Raw genomic sequence first — 21362 nt, forward strand, 5'->3', positions numbered from 1 at the left:
TATGCCTCCACACTTTGCACTTGCCATCACTCTGATATAGGTTAATCTTGGTCTCCTCTGTCAACAAAACCTTTTTGCATAATTCCGCAGGCTGTTTTAAATACTTGGCAAACTGTAATTTGGTCATCTGTGGCTAACTGGTGGTTTGCATCTTATAGTGTAGCTTCTGTATTTCTGTTCATGAACTCTTCTGCAGACAGTCATTGATATATCTTCACCTTCCTCCTGGAGAGAATTTCTGATCTGTTGGACTGGCGTTTGGGGATTTTTCTTCACTGTGATGAGAATTCTTCTATTATCACCAGTGTAGGTCTTCCTTGGCCAACTAATCCCTTTGCGATTACTGAGCCAACCAGTACACTCTTTCTTCTTAATCATGTTCCAAAGTGTTGATTTTGGTAATCCTAAGGTTTAGGTCATGTCTCTTAGTGGTTTGTTCTTGTTTTTTAACCTCATACTGGTTTCTTTGATTTTCCTTGGCAGAACTCTGGTCCTCATGTTGAAAAATGGCAACTATCGATTCCAAAGATGACTAAATTTAGAAGCAAGCCGAGATCACTTATATCTGAAATTAAACATACCTGAATAATCACAAGCACCTGCAAAGCCAAATAGCCCAAACATTATGGTGTCCTGAAATTGGAGGGGTGGGGGGAAAACTATGTATAAAAATTGCTATAATTTCTACAAGGCCAAAGCTCAATGTATACAAATAACCTTGAATAAAACCTGGAATTTGCACTTTAATCATATGTGAATAGTTGGATTACAAATTTAAAACTGTGAGACACAGAGGCAAATAAAGGAAAAAAAAGGGGTCTTTGTCCCAAACATTATGGAGGGCACTGTAGTTGATCATACCATGAGAAAAACTACTGAAAATATTTGCAGGCAAATTTTACTTTGCTATTAAGTAAACAGGATGTTTTCATGATAATTCTGAGAGTAACTTTAAAAGGAACAGTCTGGGGAAAATAGCTTTCAATTGGTTAATTTTTCTCTCGGATTCATTGTGCCAGGACTAGAAAATAAATTCAGCTCAGCCAGTAATGGGATACCACACAGCTGATGACACACAAATACATTCCTATTAAAAAGGCACTTCCTGATGAAGACATATTTGTGACAAGATTTCCTCCAGTTCAATATTTAGAAAAAAAGACATTAGTTGTATTATCAGAAAACAGACACAATTGGAATTTCCTGCTCAAGAAATTGTTTTGCAAACATATCCTGGTTTGAGAAACTCTCCAGTGAATGGTATGACATATGGTTTCTTTTATTAGTAGCATTATTGCTCAATGGAGACACAAGAGATTGCAGGCACTGGAATTACTGTTCGATGCACAGGCAAAAATTCACACAATGCAAAACAATTTCTCACCTACAAATTCAACGTTTGCCAAAGACCAGTCCCTGTAACACTCCACAAGGCTTTGTGCAAAAACCCAGCCAGAATGTCAGCACAGAGTGTGCACTACAACAACAGAAATTTGTGAACTACCTAGAGACCCTATCTACTCTTAAGTGAATGCAAAAGATTGCATTACACAATTGCAAAGGGAAAAGGAGATATTTCTGAGGTCCTGGACACTCAGTGAATTGAAACAAAAAAATCTGCAGATGCTGGGGTCTAGTGTGGTACTCAAAAGTGCAGGAGAAACTCCAAATTCCTGACAAAGGATTAAGGCCCAAAACACTGATTGCCTTTTAGTTCCTGTAGATGGTGCCTGATCCTGCCAAGTTTCTCCAGCACTTTTGTGCACTAAACTCAGTGCATGACATATGTATGACATAGGTTTTTAATGGCAAGAGCTAAACAATACGATGCAACATTTGATGTTTAAGCAGATATAGTGATTGAAGTAAAAACACAATGCTGGAGAAACTCAACAGGTCAAGCAATGTATTTTATATAGCAAAGATAATGATACAAAACATTTTGAGCTTGAGGTCTTTATCTAAAGATACAAAACCAATGTTTCAGGCTTGAGCTTTTCATTGAAAGAAACAAAATTTGTAACTTAATGGAAAATTAAGTTCAATATAGGGTAACAACAACAATTGAAAAAACAGATGGAACTAAATGTATTACAAGTCTTATGCATTTATATTTTCCTTACTCCCTCCTCTATCTGTCAAATGTCCAATCTATACTTCAAAAGTTAACACATTCTCAAGCACAGATTCTGGGGTTTCTACATCATTGAGTTGCTACAGAAGGATGGATATCGATTGGCCATTTACTCACCTCCTGACACCCTGAAACACTTCCACCATCTGTAAGCTTAATGGAAAGCTTGGCATTTGCTTGTACAAGTGCAGCTCTGACAGCTTTCAATAAGATCAACACCAACAATACCAGATTATTTGAAATAACAAAGCTGGAATGTCTGTAATAGGGTGAAATAATAGAACCATTAAATGGGCAATTAAGCTCATTTGTTTCATGTGCTGCTAATACTGTTAATTTAAAGGTTATATTATTAATCCTTTTACAGACATTCTCTTTGTTGCATGCATTACTCTCCCCTAACTTCTGTCAAGACTAACTTCCTTTCTCTCTTAGCTATGAAGAAGGGTCTTTGACCTGAAATATTAACTGTTTTTCTTTCCACAGAAGGTTTTTATTTCAGATTTCTACCATATGCAGTTATTTAAAATTTTCATAGATGATAAATGCTGGCATTGTCAATGATGACCAGATCCAGAAAGAAAATTTGGCCACGGCGAACAAAATGACTCTGTAAAGATAAAAAGAGTAGTTTCATAATTAGACTGGTGAGTGTCAGGAGCTGTGTTTAGTTTCAGGGGAGTTTACATTGAGGCAGAGTGAGAACCACAGCAATTGGTTGGACTCAGTTATACAGATAGAGCTAGCAGCAAATAAAATGGAGGGAAGCTCAAGTGGAGCAGCCCAATGTAAGTATGATGAGATAGAGGCTTCGGCTCGAGATGTTTTGGTAGGCTGAGGACTTGCTTATAGTGTGACAGATTATGTTGTGTTTGTACTGTATATAGATATGTTTTAGGGAGATAACTTGGGGCAGTTTTTTTTTAGTGTAGGTCACATACAAGCACTTTAAAACAGATCTTATTTATAATACTGGAGTTCTGCTCAGGGTAGACAGGCCAGTGCCAAGAGCCTTTGCAAAAGCTTTGGAGAGTGCCCAAGAGATGTCACTAATGGATTGTTGTTTTCAAAAAGGCAACAGATTAAAGAACTTGTCAGAGCCATAGACTGTCTGGAGTGGAACTTGCTGTTCTAAGAGGTTCATGTGGTTTTGCAAGCAGAGAGCGAGAAACAGGCTTTTTTTTCTGAGAGGGAGAGAGAAAATTCAGTTCTGCAGTTTTAGTCAGCACCAGCTGACAAGCTTGTGGAAAACCCCATTTTGAAGATGGGTTGTGCGTGCTTAGTTCAGCCTGGTCAAAGCTCTTTTGGTTCATGCAAGAGGAGAGGACTGACTGCCTAATCAAATAAGAAAAACAAGAAGGAACTCTGTGGTGACCTGAGGTGGCAAGATTCTTCAGCAAGATACTGAAGTGGCTGATTAAAAGGAATCAGTTGTGGGTGTCCAGCAAACAACAAATCTCTCTCTGAAAACTGACAAGAACCTTCCTGAGCGGTAACCTTTACCTTTCAATCTCCAAAGCCTGGTGAACTTCATAAATGTTAAATTCTGAGCACTGTATAAGAATTGCCTGCAACCAGTAAACTTGGAGAAATGAGAAGTGAGATTGGACTGTGAACCAAAGAACTTTTCTGAACCTACACACCCATTACATACACATGCACTTAGAATTAGAAAGGGGTTAAGTTAGGTTAGTTAAGTTAATAGTGATAAGATAAAGTTAGATCCTGTTTTCATGTTTAAAGATAATTAAAAGCAACTTTTGTTTTAAGTAACCATTTGTCTTGGTGAATATTTATTGCTGCTGGGTTTTGGGGTCCTCTGGACTCGTAAAAATAGATCTTTTCATAATAACCCTGAGTAGATAGTGGAGAGGGCAGTTAGGATGGTGGTATGCTCCAATTACAGGATATGGTAAATCTGGAACAGCCACCTGCAAGAAGTGAATCCAGCTACAGCTCCCTATAGGCCATGTTAGGGAGCTATATGAACATGGCATCATTCTGAAAAGGGTGACAGAAGCTATAAGATGACAATCACAAATAAGAAGCAGAACACTAGGTGACTGTTAGGAGTAGAAAGGGGAATAGGCAGTCAGTGCAGAGTTCCCTTGTGGCCATTTCCCTGAACAATAGACATACTGTTTTGGATGCTGTTGGAGGGGAGGATCTACAAGTTGTAGTGGTTGGTCTGCGGCATAGAGTCTGGCCCTTTGGCTCAGAAAGTAAGGGGGGGGGGAAGAGAAGGAGAGCTATAGTGATTGAAGATTGGGAACAGATAGGAAGTTCTTTGAATAAGATTCAGACTCCCGTATGGTATGTTGCCTCCCAGGTACCAGGGTCAGGAACATCTCAGAGTGAGTCCACAGCATTCTCATGTGAAAGAATAACAGACAGATGTTGTGGTCCACATTAGTACCAATGACATGGAGCATAGATAGGAAAAGGATTGAGGTTCTGAAGAGGGAATATAGTGGGTTAGGAAGGAAGCTGGAAAGCAGGAGCTCAAGGGTAATAATCTCTGGATTGCTGCCTGTGCCACGTGCCAGTGAGGTCAGGAATTGGAAGTTATGGCAAATGAATGCATATCTGAAAAGTTGGGGTAGGGGTAGGGGTAGGGGTTCAGATTCATGGATCATTAGGATCTCTTCCAGGGAAGGTATGACCTATATAAAAAGGACAGGTTATACCTGAACTGGAGGTGGATGAATATCCAAGAAGGCTTGAGCTGTTGGGGAGGGTTTAAACAAGTTTGGCAGGGGGCTGGAAATCAGAATGAGAAGGCAGAGAAGGGAGCAGATGATGGAAAGGATGACACAATATGTTATGAGCTTGTGAGGAAGGAATGGCAGGATAGAAAGCATAAATGTAGTTAGTTGGAGGGATTGATATGTGTTTATTTCATTGCAAGAAGTGTTAGGCATAAGGGAGATGAACTAGAGCTTAGATCTGTATGAGGAAATACGATGTTGTGGTTGTTACATAGACTTGGCTGACACAAGAACAAAGAGAAACACTAGAGTCTGCAGACTCTGATAGTTGTATAAATACAGAAATCCAGGAGGAACTTAGCAGGTCTCGCAGGATACATTGTTGAAGAGGCCTTCTTCAAAGTATGATTAATAAGCAGGCAGGCACCTGAACGAAAAGGCTGGGGAGAAGGAAAGAAAGAGCAGGTGGAGGAGCACAGACCAGGATTGGCTGATGTAGGTTCCGAGGTTTAGATGTTTTAAAAGAGATCGGATGGAGATTTTTTTAAAAACGGGGGAGGGGTATAACATTACAAATCAGGGATAGTATCAGAGCTGCAGAAAGGGAGGTCAATATGGATAGATTGACTACTGAGTCAGTGCAGGCAGAAGTCATAAACAGGAAGAGAGTAATCTCTGTATTGTGAGAAGTCCATAGGCTACTAAATAGCTCTCAAAACATTGAGATGAGTAGGCGAGTTTTAAACAGTGCAGAAATAATAGAGTTGTTGTTATGAGAGACTTCAACTTCCTGAATACTGGCTGGCACCATCTCACTGCAAGAGGTATAAAGGTATGTGCTGCTTAGTTCGGGCAATATCCAACCTCATAAACGTCCGTGGTCCCATAATTATTCAGTTACTGTGAGCAAGTCCAAAGCAATTTAGAAAAAGTGATCGTTAGCTATAGGAAATTATGTACTGTATACTGTTACAAGCCCAAAGGACCCCAAAACCCAGCAGCAATAGATATTCAGCAAGACATATGGTTTCTAAAACAAAAGTTGTTTTTAATTATCTTTAAACATTAAAACAGGATCAAACTTTATCTTATTACTATTAACTAACCTAACTGTAATTCTAAGCGTGTATGTAATGTGTGTGTAGGTTCAGAAAAGTTCTTTGATTTACAGTCCAATCTCACTTCTCATTTCTCCAAGTTTACTGGGTGCAGGCAATTCTTACACTGTGCACAGAATTTAACATTTATGAAGTTCACCAGGCTTTGGAGCTTGAAATGTAAATGGTTACTGGACAGGAAGGTTCTTGTCAGTTTTCAGAGAGAGATTTATTGTTTGCTGAACACCCACAACTGATTCCTTTTCATCAGGCACTACAGCGTCTTGCCGAAAAAACTTGCCCCATTAGGTCACCACAGAGTTCCTTTCTGTTTTTCTTATTTCAATTGAAATATTAGACAGCCAGTTCTCTCCTCTTGTATGAGCCACAAGGGCTTTGATCAATCTGAACTAAGCACTCACAACCCATCTTCCAAATGGGGGTTTTCCACAAGCTTTCCAGCTTGTCCTGTTCCAGTCCCAGCTGCTGCTGTTGACTATAACACTGCAGAACTGAATTTTCTCTCTCTCTGATAAAAAACCTGTTTTTCTCTCTCTGCTTGCAAAACCACATGACCCTCTTAGAACAGCAAGTTCCACTCCAGCCAGCCTGCGGCTCTGATGAGTTCTTTCATCTGTTGCCCTTTTGTAAACAACAATCCATTAGTGACGTCTCTTGGGCACTCTCCAAAGCTTTTGCAAAGGCTCTTGGAGACGTCCTGTCTATCATGAGCAGAGCTCCAGCATTTTAAATAAGATCTACTTTAAAGTGTTTGTATGTGACCTACACTAAAAAAAACCTGCCCCAATTTATCTCCCAAAAACATATCTATAATGTCACAATACCTAAACTGATCTGACTGCCCCACTCTCACTCCACAGCCCTGTATCAGTCCCAACTAATCCCACTGCCCCACACTTTCCCCACAGCTCTGTGTCGGTGCCCACACTGATCCCACTGCCCTGCTCTCTGCCCACAGCCTCGTGTCAATTCCCACAATGATCCCTACTTACAAATAAAAGTTTACAGGCACACTACAATATCCCATATAGCTTTGCTAAGTATATGATATGGTGTTTGCACAACATCCATAGCACATAACTCCCAATTGCACAGAACATATCGTGGACGTTACGCGACGCATATCTGCAGATGGGGCAGAATTTGTCAGATGTGTCCAAGAAGATTCCTGACACAGTATGTGGACCAGTTGGCTAGAGGAGAAACCATACTGGATCTAGTACTAGATAATGAACCTGGTCAGGTGATGGACCTATCATTTTGGGAGCATTTAAGTGACAGTGACCACAATTCCTTGAGCTTTAGCATAACTATGGACAAGGATAAAATCAGACAAAATGGGAAATCATTTAAATTAGGGAAGGGCTAATTATGATGGGATTAGGCAAGAACTAGGGAGAATAAATTGGGAACAAATGTTCTTGGGAGGAATGCATTGAAGTAATGTGGAGGTTATTTGGGGGCCACTTGCATGGTGTTCTGGATAGGATTGTCCCACTAAGGCAAGGAAAAGATAGTAGGGAAAGGGAACCATGACTGACAAAACAGATAGATAAGAGGAAATAGTAAGCATACATTAGATTTCGGAATCAGAAATGAGAATTCTATGGTAGCCAGGAAGGAATTTAAGAAAGGATTTGGGAGAACAGGAAGGGGGTACAAGAAGGCAATGGCAAATGGGATGAAGGAAAACCTGAAGGCATTCTATGCATATGTCAAGAACAGAAGTATGATGAGAGTGAGAGTCAGACCACTTAAGGATAAGGGAGAGAACATGCCGAAATGAATACTTTGCTTTAGTATTCACCTGAGAGAGGTATCTTGGTCAAGCTGAGGTCAGAATAGAATAAGTGTATGTGCTGGAGCATGTTGAGGTTAAGAAAGAGGAAGTGCTGGATCTTCTTAAAAACATTAGGATTGATGTTTCTGGGACCAGATGACAAATACCCCAGGCTACCACAAGAAGCAAGGGATGTGAATGCTGAGACATTGGCAATGAACTTGTTATTCTCCCTGGCCAGAGGGGAGGTAGTAGAGGATTGGAGAATGGCAAATATGATCCCATTGTTGAAAAAAGGTCATGGGAGAATTATGGGAATTATAGACCAATGAGTCTTACATCAGTGATGGACAAATGATTGGAAAGGATCCTTAGGGACAGGTTTTACTAGCATTTAGAGAAGATTAGTCTTCTCAGAGTTGGTCAGCTTGGCTTTGTGAAGGGTAGGTCAGTCCTCATAAGCCAAATTGTGTTTTTGAAAGGTCTATCAGAAGAAATTAAAGGTATGGTGGTAGATGTGGTACAAATGGATTTTAGTAAGGCATTTGACAAGGTCCCCCATGGTTGACTCATTCAGAAATTCATGAGGCATGGGATCCATGGTGCCTTAGCTGTGTGGAATCAGAATTGGCTTGCCTGCTGAAAACAGAGGGAGGTAGTGGATGGATCATATTCTGCCTGTAGGTCAGTGACTAATGGTGTTCCGCAGGGATCTGCTCTTTGTGATTATTATAAATGGCCTGGACAAAGAAATTGAGGAAAGGGTTATTAAGTTTACAGAAGACACTAAGGCTGGAGATTGTTCTGGATACTGTTGAAGGTCATTATAGGTTAAAACCGGATATAGACAAGATGCAGAGTTGGGTGGAAAAGGGCAGATAGAGTTCAATTTGGATAAGTGTGAAGTTAATGAACTTACAGACATTGTCCGTTCTTCGTTTTTTTAATAAATCCAGTTTGATCTAGTTTTACTATTTTTGGTACACAGTCGGCCAATCTGTTTGCCAATAGTTTTGCTATTATCTTATAATCTGAGTTAAGTAGAGATATTGGTCTATACGATACTGGTCTTAGTGGATCTTTCCCCGTCTTTGGTATTACTGTAATTATTGCTGTTTTACATGAGTCTGGCAAGTTTTGTGTTTCTTCTATCTGGTTCATAACTTCCAGGAGAGGAGAAATTAGTAACTCTTTAAATGTTTTATAGAATTGTATTGGGAGTCTGTCCTTCCCAGGCAGTTTATTGTTTGGTAGCTTTTTTAATATATCTTGTATTTCCCCTATTTCAAATGGTTTTATCAATTTGTTTTGCTCCTCTTCTTCCAATTTTGGTAGTTCAATTTTAGCTAAAATCTATTTTGTCTTCTTTCCCTTCATTCTCAGTTTGGTATAATTGCTCGTAGAATTCCTTAAAGTTTTCATTGATCTCTGTTGGGTTATATGTAATTTGTTTGTCCTTTTTCCTTGATGCCAATTCCATTCTTTTAGCTTGTTCTGTTTTAAGCTGCCAAGCTAGTATTTTGTGCATTTTTTCTCATAGCTCATAATACTTCTGCTTTATTTTAATTATGTTCTTCTCCACCTTATACGTTTGTAGTATTACGTATTTTATTTTTTTGTCTGCCAATTCTCTTTTTTTTGTTGCATCTTCCCTTGTTGCTAGTTCTTTTCTGTACTTACTATTTCCCTTTCCAGCTGTTCTATTTCCCGAATGTAGTCCTTTTTCATCTTAGTTACATAACTTATTATCTGCCCTCTGATGAAGGCTTTCATTGCATCCCATAATATAAATTTGTCTTTCACTGATTCCGTTTTTATTTCAAAGTACATTTTAGTTTGACGCTCAATAAATTCTCTAAATTCCTGTCTTTTAAGTAGCATGGAGTTTAATTTCTATATGTTCTTGGTGGGATGTCCTCCAGTTCTATTGCTAATAACAGGGGTAAGTGATCAGATAACAATCTAGCTTTATATTATATTTTCCTAACTCTCCCTTGGATATGGGCTGACAACAGGAACAGGTCAATCCTTGAGTATGTTTTATGCCTACTCGAATAATACGAGTATTCCTTCTCCTTTGGGTGTGGCCTCCTCCATATATCCAAAAGTTGCATTTCCTGCATTGATTTAACCATAAATTTGGCTACTTTGTTCTTTCTGCTAGTCTTTTGTCCAGTTTTATCCATCTTTCAATCCAAATTAAGGTTAAAATCCCCTCCTATCAATATATTCCCCTCTGTATCTACAATCTTCAAAAAAATATCTTGCATAAACTTTTGATCCTCTTCATTAGGTGCATATATATCGACCAAATTCCAGAGTTCTGAATATATCTGACACTTTATCATTACATATCTCCCTGTTGGATCTATTATTTCCTCCTCTATTTTGATTGGTACATTTTTATTGATTAATATAGCTACACCTTTGGCTGAGTTATATGATGCTGCCGTTACGTGTCTACGTGTCTTGGGGACATTGAAGGGATTGAAGGCTGATAAATCCCAAGGGCCTGATAATCTACTTCCTAGGGTACTCAAGGAAGTGGCCATTCAGATAGCAGATGCTTTAAGAATTATTTTCCGGAACTCGATAGACTCAGGATCAGTACCCATGGATTGGAGGGTAGCTAATGTTACCCCACTATTTAAAAAGGGGGGTAGAGAAAAAGCGGGGAATTATAGGCCGGTGAGCCTTACATCAGTAGTGGGCAAAATGATGGAATCCATTATTAAGGATGTAATAGCGGAGTATATGACTAGCAGAGAAGGGATCGGACAGAGTCAACATGGATTTACAAAAGGTAAATCGTGCTTGACAAATCTATTGGAATTCTTTGAGATGGTGACAGGTAAAATAGATGGGGGAGAGCCAGTGGATGTGGTGTACCTGGATTTCCAAAAGGCCTTCAATAAGGTTCCACATAAATGATTGGCATGCAAAATCAAGGCTCATGGGATTGGGGGCAAGGTATTGATGTGGAATGAGAACTGCCTGGCAGATAGAAGACAGAGAGTTGGGATAAACGGCTCATTTTCTGAGTGGCAGGCGGTAACCAGTGGGGTGCCACAGGGATCTGTATTGGGACCCCAGCTGTTCACAATTGACATTAATGATCTAGATGAGGGGATTGGATGTAATATCTCCAAATTTGCAGATGACACTAAACTAGGAGGGGTTGTGTGCACTGAAGAGGGGGTCAGGAAGCTCCAGTGTGATTTGGATAAATTGGGGGAGTGGGCAGATACATGGCAAATGCACTACAATGTGGATAAATGTGAGGTTATCCACTTTGGTAATACAAACTGGAGGGCAGACTACTATTTGAATGGCAATAGATTTGGAGATGGGGAAGTGCAGAGAGACCTAGGGGTTCTTGTGCACCAGTCACTGAAGGTGAGCATGCAGGTACAGCAGGCAGTTAAAAAGGCAAATGGTATGTTGGCCTTCATATCAAGAGGATTTGAGTATAGGAATAAGGATACCTTACTGCAGTTGTACAGAGCCTTGGTGAGACCTCACCTGGAGTATTGTGTGCAGTTTTGGTCACCTTATCTGAGGAAGGATGTTCTTGCAATGGAGGGAGTGCAAAGGCGATTCACCAGGCTGATACCTGGAAGGGCAGGAATAACTTATGAGGGAAGATTGCGCAAATTGGGATTGTACTCGCTGGAGTTTAGAAGATTGAGAGGGGATCTCATAGAGACATATAAAATTCTGGCAGGACTGGACAGAATGGATGCGGAAGGGATGTTTCTGATGGTGGGGGAGTCCAGAACCTGGGGCCATGGTTCGAGGATAATAGGCAAACCATGTAGAACCACTTCCTCACCTCATTTCCGCTTCCTCACCACCACCTTTCCCCTTTTCCCCATTTTCATTTCTCAGTTTTCTTTTTTTGAATGCACAACACTTCTAAAACATAAAATACTTCAACCACGCCCACATCTAAAATCCCCTTAACCCCAAGTGTCCCCCCCCCCACCCTCTGAGTCGTCCCTTGTCCCTTGCTGGGCAACCACAACTCCCCTCTCCGTTCGGACTGCGAACCTGTTCGCAAGTGTCAACTGATTTCGCAGTGACTGTTATTTGGATAAGTGTAAAGTGATGCTTTTTGGAAGGTCTAACTTGAAGGAAGAGATCATGGTTAATGGCAGTGTGGAAGAACAGAGGGACCATGGGGTCCAAATCCATATATCTCACAATGTTGTTGCACAGGTTCATAGGGTGTTGAGGCTTATGGTGTGCTGGCCTTCATTGATTGGGGGATGGAGTTCAAGACCTATGAGGTAATGTTAGAGCTCTAAAAAACTCTGGTTAGACCACACTTTGAATATTGTCAGCTCATGTGGATGCTATGGAAAGGGTGCAGAAGACATTTACCAGGATGTTGTCTGGCTTGGAGAATCCCTCATAAGGTTTAACCTTATGAGGCAAGGTTAACAGAGGTGACTTAATAGAGGTCTACAAGATTGTGGGTGGCATAGATAGGGTAGACAGTCAACACCTTTTTCCTGGAGCGAGAATAGCAAATATCAGAGGATATCTGTATAAAGTGAAAGTTGAGGAGAGATGTCAGGAGTAAGTTTTTTTTACACAGAGTGGAGGGTGTCTGGAATGCATTGTCAGGGGTGTTGATGGAGGCTAGTATAAATGAACATTTAAGATATTCTTCGACAGGCACATGGATGAAAGAAAAATGGAGGGTTGTGAGGTAGGGAAAGTTTTGATTTTCCAGTCAGTTTATATCGGTTGGTACATCATGGGTGTAGGCCTGTACTGTGCTGTAATGTTCTGTGTTCTAGATCAGCCATTCTCTACCTTTTTTTGGATATGGCCCCTCAATGACTGCTCAAAGTTTATGGGCCCCTTTCCCCTTCCATTCTTCTCTCCTACTGACTACATAATAAACTTTAAAAAAAATTGTTGTGCGAGGTGAAGAGAAAACAAGGCTTTTATGTAAATGTGCTGTGGGCCCCAGTGGGGGGGCTATAGGGCTCCAATTGAGAATGGTTGTTCTAGACACGTTTCAATTCTCATCCAAAGTCTACAATCCCTTTCCAGCTCATTTCTCTTTCCCCTGGAGTTAAAAAGCCTGACTGTGGAATCCAATACCTGGGAAAATAATAAATAGAGTTTACAGTTGTTAATGCAGGGTTTCCATAAAACCTTACCTGTATTAGATATGAATTGCTCTTGAAGTAAAAATCTCAGCTTGCTATTGGTATGTAGCAATCCATGACTCGGCAGAATAGATAGATGGGATGCTCCATAAATGGCATCTGGAAAGAAGGCATATGCAGCAAGCTTTTCACCAATGGGTTTTCCATTTACCTAGGTAAAACAGATTCACAATATTTAAATGATACATGAACTTGGAATTTTACAGCTGCAGGATACATTTAAAATGCTTATATTTCTATATTTGACCCTCTTTGAAGACCATAAAAAGGCATTAATTTAGCCAAGAGTAAAACACAAAAGTCTGCAGATACAGTGACTGATGTAGAAACACAATGCTGGAGTACTCAGCAGGTCAAACCATGTTCTTTATACAGCAAAGATAAAAATGCATAAGCAATGTTTCCAGCTTGAGCACTTCCTCAGGGTATGAGCAAAATGTGGAAGGTGTCTGAATAAAATGGTGGGGGAAGGGGCACAGGCCCACAGGCAAGTGGTAACAGGTGATTAAGGGAGGGAGAGAGGGCACAAAAGAAAACTGGGGAGGGGTGGCATTAAGTGTGAATGGAGAAGGGAAGAGGGTGGAAGGCTGAAGGAAAGCAGATAGAGGGACAGGGAAAAGAGAGAATGGGGTGTGGTCTCACAGAAACCTGAGCAGTCAATGTTAATGCCATGCCCAGATGGATGGAATATGAGGAGCTGCCTCCTCCAAGATATTGTGTCCCTGGTTTGGCAGTGCATGAGCCATGGACTGACATGCTTGTGTGGGAATAGAGGGTGCAGAATTGCAATAGATGGCCACTGGGATATTGCTGTCATTGATATGGGCAAAGTGAAGATGCTCAGCAAAGCAATCTCCCAGTCTGTGTCCAGTCTCTCCAATGTAGAGAAAGCCACATCAGGAGCTCTGGATGCAGTAGATGAACCCTGCAGATACACAATGAAATGTTGTTTCACTTGGAAGAACTGTTTGGGGCTTTGAATGGTGGTGGGGGAGGAGGTGTTGGTGTAAGTGTGGGACTTCCTGTAGTCACAGGGAAAGGTGCCAAGGGGGCGATTAGTGGGAAGGGATGAGTGGACGAGGGAGTCACGGAGGGAGCAGTCCCTATGGAAGGTAGAGAGGGGATTATATGTCTAGTGGTGGAATCACGTAGTAACTGATGGAAATTGCAGAGGATAACATATTGGATGCAGAGGCTAGTGGAATGGTAGGTGAGGACTAGGGGAATCCTGTTCTTGTTGCGACTAGGGTCAGAGAGGGCCAGGAGAGAAGTGCAGGAAATGGAGGAAATGTGGGTGAGGGTGAGTTGATGGTGGGAGAGGTGAGGACACCTCGAATGATTTGGAATAGGAGACCTCATCTTGGGAGCAGATGTGATGAAATGGAGGAATTCAGAGAAAGGAAATGGGTATGAAGAAGTCTAGTAGAAGTAGTTTTGTAGAAAAGGTCTGTAGAAAGTTTGTCTCCCGAGATGGAGACAGAGAGATCAAGAAAGGAGAGAGAGAGCTACCAGAAATGGACTAAGTGAATTTGAGGTGGGGGGTGAAAGTTAGGAGCAAAATGGATAAAGTTGGCAAGTTCATCACAGGTGCATGAGTCATCAATGTGGAGGAGTAAAAGTTGAGGAACCTTGCTTGTGTAGACTTGCACCATGATAGCTGGAACCCATGTTGATACACTTTTGAATCACAGAACTATATAAAATTACAGCACAGAAACATGTCCCCTCAGTCCTTCTAGTTCATGCCGAACCATTTTTTTTGCCTAGTCCCACTGACCTGCACCCAGTCCATAGCCCTCCATACCCTTCCCATCAATGTTCCTGTCCAAATTCTTCTTAAATGTTAAAATTGAACCTGCATTCACCACTACTGCTGGCTGCTCCTTCCACACTCCCACCACTCTCTGTGTAAAGTTCCCTCTCATGTTCCCCTTAAACTTTTCCCCTTTCACCCATACCATGTCCTCTGGTTTGTATCTCACCTACCCTCAATGGAAAAAGCCTACCCACATTTACTATATCTATTCCCCCCCCCCCTTGTAATTTTAAATACCTTGATCAAATCTCCCTCATTCTTCTACACTCCAGGGAATAAAGTCCTATCCTGTTTAACCTTTCCCTTTTTATTCAGTTCTGGAGGTCCAGGTGACAACATAGTAAATCTTCTCTGCACTCTTTCTATCTTGGTGATATCTTTCCTGACTTGGTAAAAATGGGATAAGTCAAAGGTGAAGTTATTGAGGGGGAGAAAAAGTTCTGTCAGGCAGAAGAGGGGGTCAGGTTCAGTCTGTTGTTAAGAAAGAAATAAAGGGCTTTGAAACTTTCAGATTGGGCGACGGAGGTGTAAATGATTGGACATCCATAGTGAAAATGAGGCAGTCAATTTCAGGGAATTGGAAGTTAGATGGAGGACATATGAGGCATAGTGGATGCAGGTAGGGAGGAACAGGAGCAGAGGGAACAAAATAGAATCGAGGTAAAATGGTGGAGCAGAAACATGTGAAAACAATGAGTATACCTGGTTAATTGGGTTTGTGTATTTGGGTTGGAGGTAGAACTGGGCAGTGTGGGGATGGGAAACAGAGGTTGGAGGCCATGGGAGGGAGATGACCAGAAGTGATGAGGTTACACATGGTAAACTTTTGATCCTCTTCATTAGGTGGCTTTATGTTCTTTGGTGGGGTCCTATTGAAGGGGTATGTAAGAGATGTCTGAGAGTTGTCCCTGGACTTGGCATCGTAGAGGTCAGTTAGCCAGGTCTCAACGGCACCATCCTTGTCTGCAGGTTTGATAGAGAGGTTGAGATTTGTGTGGAGAGAATGGAGGACAGAGCATTCAGAGGAGGTGAGATTAGAATAAGAGAGGGGAGTGGAGAAGTTGAGACGGTTGATGTCTTGACAGCAGCTGGCCAGGACAAGGTGTCCAAAAGGAGGAAGAAGGCTTAAGGTGGGAAAAGGGGTCTTTAGTGAGGGTGGAGAATCATGGTGGAAGAGCTGAGCATGGAGACAGAGACAACGGAAGAAGAGTTTGGTGTCATGGCGTGCACAGAACTCATTAAGGTGTGGACGAAGGGGGATGAAGGTGAACCCTCCAATGAGGACAGAGGGGATGGGGAGGGGGGAGATGGTCAATGGGGATGGGAAAGGCCAAGCAGGAGTCAGAATGGAAGTCAGTGTGGTGGAGGGTGTTGAAGAAGGAGGGTGGGGGTATCAGAGGGGTTGAGGTGGAAGATAGGGGAAGTCAGAGAGGGGTGGTGGATGGCAAGGGGCATTCTGAGGCAGTGTCACTGGAAAGTCAGTGGGGGCGGGGAGAAAGATAAGAGGTCTAAGGATTGGGGGTAGGAAGAAAGGGGACACTCAAAGGAATAGGTGGGGGTTGAGTAGCAAGGGGTGTGAGGAGATAAGGAGTAGGTGGGGGAGATAATGAGCCTGTGGGATCCAGTAGCAGAGATATCCAAGGTGTCAGCCTGTGGAAGCTGAGGTTGGTGTGGGAACTAGCTAGGGAATGGGGGTGATTGGGACTAGGGTAGGTATCTGCATTGTCAGAGGTGTCAAGAGCTAATTTAGCTGATTTTAGTTAGTTAATGTGTATGAAACAATAATCTCAACTTTCCTACATCTGCATTTCAGCCTGTGACATTTGAAAAGATGGACTGCTTTGGACTGGCAAATGAGAAATGGTGGAATTTCATCCAAAGTTGTTTATACCTTTAATTCAAAGTCAAAGTAGCATCCAGTGCAAGCACCAATCCAGTTTGCTTGCATTTCTTTGACACCATACCAATCAGGAAGGTCTTCCAGGGAATCCAGCAAAGACTGTAAAACATCAAAGTCCACTGACTTAAAAAATTTGAAAAGTAATGAATCAGATCTATTAACCTTCTGACCACCCTTGACAATGCCTTATCTCATAATTCTGGCCAAAGTAAAACATCTATTCAATATATTATTCTGCTGACAAGAACACTATTCAAATCGGAGTCAAAACTGGCAGAAAGAAAAAGTAAATAAACAAAGTTTAGACAGAAAAACACAGTCCTTGATATCGTGGACACTGAATATGTTACTGGAGTAATGAAAACAGGAATTATAAAGAATTCATAATTATCGGAGCTCTAAGCTCTCTGAGGTTCATTAGAGTTGAGCAGTTTATAGAGATAGGAAGAACAGAGCCCATGGACAAATAATAAGGATGAGAATTTTAAAGATTAATGGACTGATCAATGATGAGTGGGTGCAGGTAAATAAACCCAGAGGTTACAGACGAATGGGACTTGGTGAGAGTTTGGCACGAGCTGCAGATTTTGATCATAGGTTTACAGAAGATATAATGGATAAGGCAAACTAAATATGTTTCTTGATAGATAACGAATTCAAGTTTATTAATACCATACAATTTTAAAGCACAACTAGATGAAACAGCATTCTTTGGTCCTCAGGGTAAAAACATACAAATACATATATGGACATAGGACACATGTTAATCATGGATGAGCATTTAAGGCAGATGAGTCAAGATAGAGTAATCATGATCATTTGGGAGGCAGAGGGGGTGATAGACAGAAGCTATAGGGAGACAGTCACACCCAAAAGACAAGAGGCAGATAACTAGGTGATGCTTAGGAGAGGAAATGAAATAGGCACTCAGTGCAGAGCAAACCTTTGGCTGTTCCCCTGAACAATAAGTATACCATTTTGATGCTGTTGGGGGTGGGGGGGGGAAGATGATCTACCAGAAACAAGTCATAGAGGCACAGAGTCAGAGCCCTTCAGCTAAGAAGGGAAAGGAAGAAGAGGGAGGGAGCCCCCCAGGGTGGATGCAGATTGGGCTGCAATCGTTAGGTGAAGAGATAACCAAAGAATTTATTTATTTATAAATTCCCTAACTATCAAATCCCCATTCACTCTTGTAATTTTTTTTTTAGAATATCCCCGCGATCTCCCCAAAAAGGTCTCACCTTTGAGCACAGCCATATAGAGTGGACAAAAGTTCCCACCTCCACACCAAAATAAAACACATTTCTGAAACTTCTGACTTTGATCTGTGTAGTTTCTGAGGTGTAAGGTACAACTGGTGCATGAAGTTATACTGCTCCATTCTGTATCTGGAGTTGACAACCCCCATTACACTGTCCAGACACAGGTCCTGCTACCATTCTTCATTAGATGTTGTACCTAAACCGCTACACCAAACGTGCTGCCCAGCAAGGAACCCTGCTGACATCCTGCTGGGCAAGATGTCAGCAGGGTTCGATTAACACAGAGATGTCTGTCATCAGCGCTCAAATGGAAACAGTTCTGTTGATACAGACGTTACTAAAGGTTGTGGGTTATATACGAGTGACCATCAGGTTCTGCTTGATTGTTCAGTCACCTGCTCTTTGCATTGGTGCTGATTGATTTGCTGTTTATTTCCATGATTTTCATCTTTTGGTTCAGTCTTTAGTTTTTTTTTGATTAGTGCTCTTTGAATAATATTTATCTTATAAATTAACTTCATCAAAATATTAAAGTCTTTCTATTCTTTTTTCTTCTACAAAATAAATATCTATATTTTTAAATGATATTCAAATTAAAAATAATCCAGAATAATTAAATTCTTCATTCTTGATCTGTTCTTTTTTCATTATGATCAATCAAAGAGAACAAAAGGTTGCATTTAACGGGATCTTTTGCAACCTCTGGACACGCCTTATAATAGAATATGTACTTTTATATTGTGGAGTCATTGTTCTAACTTATATTATGTTCCATCAAAAAATAACCTAATAATATCCAGATATTGTTTTTAGGTTTGTGGTCGGAGTATTTTTTTTTTTTTTTTTTAAATTTTTTTATTTTTCACACCATAAATCACATTAGCCATGATATACACTATTTCTTTTTCACACATATACAGTGACTTTTTCTCCCCCCCCTCCTCCCAAGCCACCCCCCCACCCCCCCCTCTCATCCATTTTAGGTATACAATCTAGGTTGCATTAAGCCAGTCAGACAATGTTGTCATTCAACAAAATTACACCAGAAATTCTACTGAGTCCATTCTTTTCTTTCCTTCTCCTTCCATCAACTTAGGTAATGTTTGTCCCCGGTAGGTTTTCGCTATTGTATTTAATGTAAGGCTCCTATACTTGTTCGAATATTTCAATATTATTTCTTAACCTATATGTTATTTTTTCTAATGGAATACATTTATTCATTTAAATTTAGTAGTTTCTTCCTTTTTAATTTGGTTATGTATTCCATTAATATTTAAAGACATATAGTTCAGCGTAGCCCTTTTATATTTTGTTTATCTTCTCTTTCCGTTTTTCCATCATTACCTTTCCTCCTTTTCCATTTCTGTTTTCTTATTTTCAACTCTTTATAAGACAACATTTCTACAACATCCAACATTTTCCTTATTCTCCTATTTCTATCTTATTTATCCCCAATCTCCCCTTCACCTCCTGAGTTGTCCTTTATCCCTTGTCGGACAACCACATCTCCCCTCTCCATTTGGATTTGCGAATCCACTCGCAAGCGTCAACTGATTTTGCAGTGACCGCTATTTCCCCCCACCCCGCCCCCCCCAGAAAAGATTTCACTTTTCATATGTCACAAAGGTCACTCTTTTAATTCCCTCCTTATTCTCTCTATTCCATTACCTTCCCTTATTAATTCTTGTCTATACTATCTATATTTTCCTCTAAGTACAGATACATTCATGTATGCTCATTGTCTCTATTCACTCTTATACCTCTTTACCCGCATACATATCAATCGTGATCATTTTTACTCTCATTACCCGTCTTCATCCCTCAGTCTATTTTTGTCTTTACCCACATACATATCAATCGTGATCATTTTTACTCTCATTACCCGTCTTCCTCCCTCAGTCTATTTTTGTAATTGTTCTGCAAATTTTCGTGCTTCTTCTGGATCCGAGAATAGTCTGTTTTGTTGTCCTGGAATAAATATTTTCAATACCGCAGGATGCTTTAGTATAAATTTATACCCTTTCTTCCATAAAATCGCCTTTGCTGTATTGAACTCTTTTCTCTTCTTTAGGAGTTCAAAACTTATATCTGGATAAATGAAGATTTTTTGCCCTTTATACTCCAGTGGTTTGTTGCCCTCTCTTACTTTTTCCATTGTTTTCTCCAGTACCTTTTCTCTTGTAGTATATCTTAGGAATTTTACTACAATAGATCTTGGTTTTTGTTGTGGTTGTGGTTTAGAGGCCAATACTCTATGTGCCCTTTCTATTTCCATTTCTTGCTGTAGTTCTGGACATCCTAGGGTCTTAGGGATCCACTCTTTTATAAACTCCCTCATATTCTTGCCTTCTTCATCTTCCTTAAGGCCCACTATCTTTATGTTATTTCTTCTGTTATGGTTTTCCATTGTATCTATTTTTTGAGCTAGTAGTTCTTGTGTCTCTTTAGTTTTTTTATTAGATTTCTCCAATTTCTTTTTTAAGTCTTCTACCTCCATTTCTGCTGCTACTGCCCGCTCTTCCATCTTGTCCATTTTCTTTCCCATTTCTGTTAAGGTCATCTCCATTTTATTTATTTTCTCTTCTGTGTTGTTTATTCTTTTTCTTAAATCCTTAAATTCCTGTGTTTGCCATTCTTTAAATGACTCCATGTATCCTTTAATAAGAGCAAGTATATCCTTTACCTTGCCTTTCTTTTCTTCTTCTATTTCCCTGTACTCTTCCTCTTCTTCTTCCTCTGGGTTGACCATCTGTTGTTTCTTTGGTGCCCTTTCCTCCTCTTCTTTCTTGTTTCTATTGTCTTCTGTGGTCTCTTCCTGCTGCAGGTGTTCTGCAGCTGTCGTTGCCGGCTGTGGAGATCGACTCCCCAGCTGGTCCCCCCTCCCGTCGGTGTGTTTTTTTTCATTCGCATCTGCGAGCCATTTTTGTAGTCCATTATTTACCGACCTGAGGGAGCGGGTTTCTCTCTCCGCAGCGGGCCTCTTCGGACAGGTAAGGCCTTCACCTTTTTCCTCCTTTGTCTTCTCTTCCTCTCTTCTTACCGTTGCTTTCGATTTTTCTTTTTTTGTCGCCATCTTCTTTCCACCTTTATACTCACTTTTCTGTAACTTTTATTTCTGTGCCTTTGTGTTTTCCTTTGTTTTTCCCGACTTTTCTGGAGAGGGCTGGAGTTCACCGTCCGGCCACTACTCCATCACGTGACTCCCCTCATGGTCGGAGTATTGATGATAAATACCAGTGTGGGGCATATATATTCATTGGAGAAGACAGTAGATCTTAAATTTAACATCATCAGTCAAATTCTCCCTCAGCACTATAATGAAGGTAGTGAAGATATTGTGCTCGATAACCTTCGGATTCTGAAGTGAGAGCATTGTAACTTAGACCTGAAATTGTAGCAACAATGTATTAAGCAAGTTATACATGCACAAACAAGTGTGTGTGTGTGTGTGTGTGTGTGTG

General features: G+C 40.7%; 1 protein-coding gene across 2 annotated transcripts in view; it reads right to left on the minus strand.

The window, feature by feature from the left end:
• lars2 (leucyl-tRNA synthetase 2, mitochondrial) overlaps nucleotides 1-21362 on the minus strand; it is a 125235-nt gene that overhangs the window by 53184 nt on the left and 50689 nt on the right. For both annotated transcript variants that reach the window (XM_069911617.1, XM_069911626.1), the window contains 2 exons: nucleotides 16631-16738; nucleotides 12915-13074 (listed from right to left, as the gene is read on the minus strand). In XM_069911617.1, coding sequence (XP_069767718.1) covers nucleotides 12915-13074; nucleotides 16631-16738 — 268 coding nt within the window. The remainder of the gene's footprint in view (nucleotides 1-12914; nucleotides 13075-16630; nucleotides 16739-21362) is intronic.

The sequence above is a fragment of the Narcine bancroftii genome, chromosome 1 (assembly GCF_036971445.1).
Source record: "Narcine bancroftii isolate sNarBan1 chromosome 1, sNarBan1.hap1, whole genome shotgun sequence".
Lineage (NCBI taxonomy): Eukaryota > Metazoa > Chordata > Chondrichthyes > Torpediniformes > Narcinidae > Narcine > Narcine bancroftii.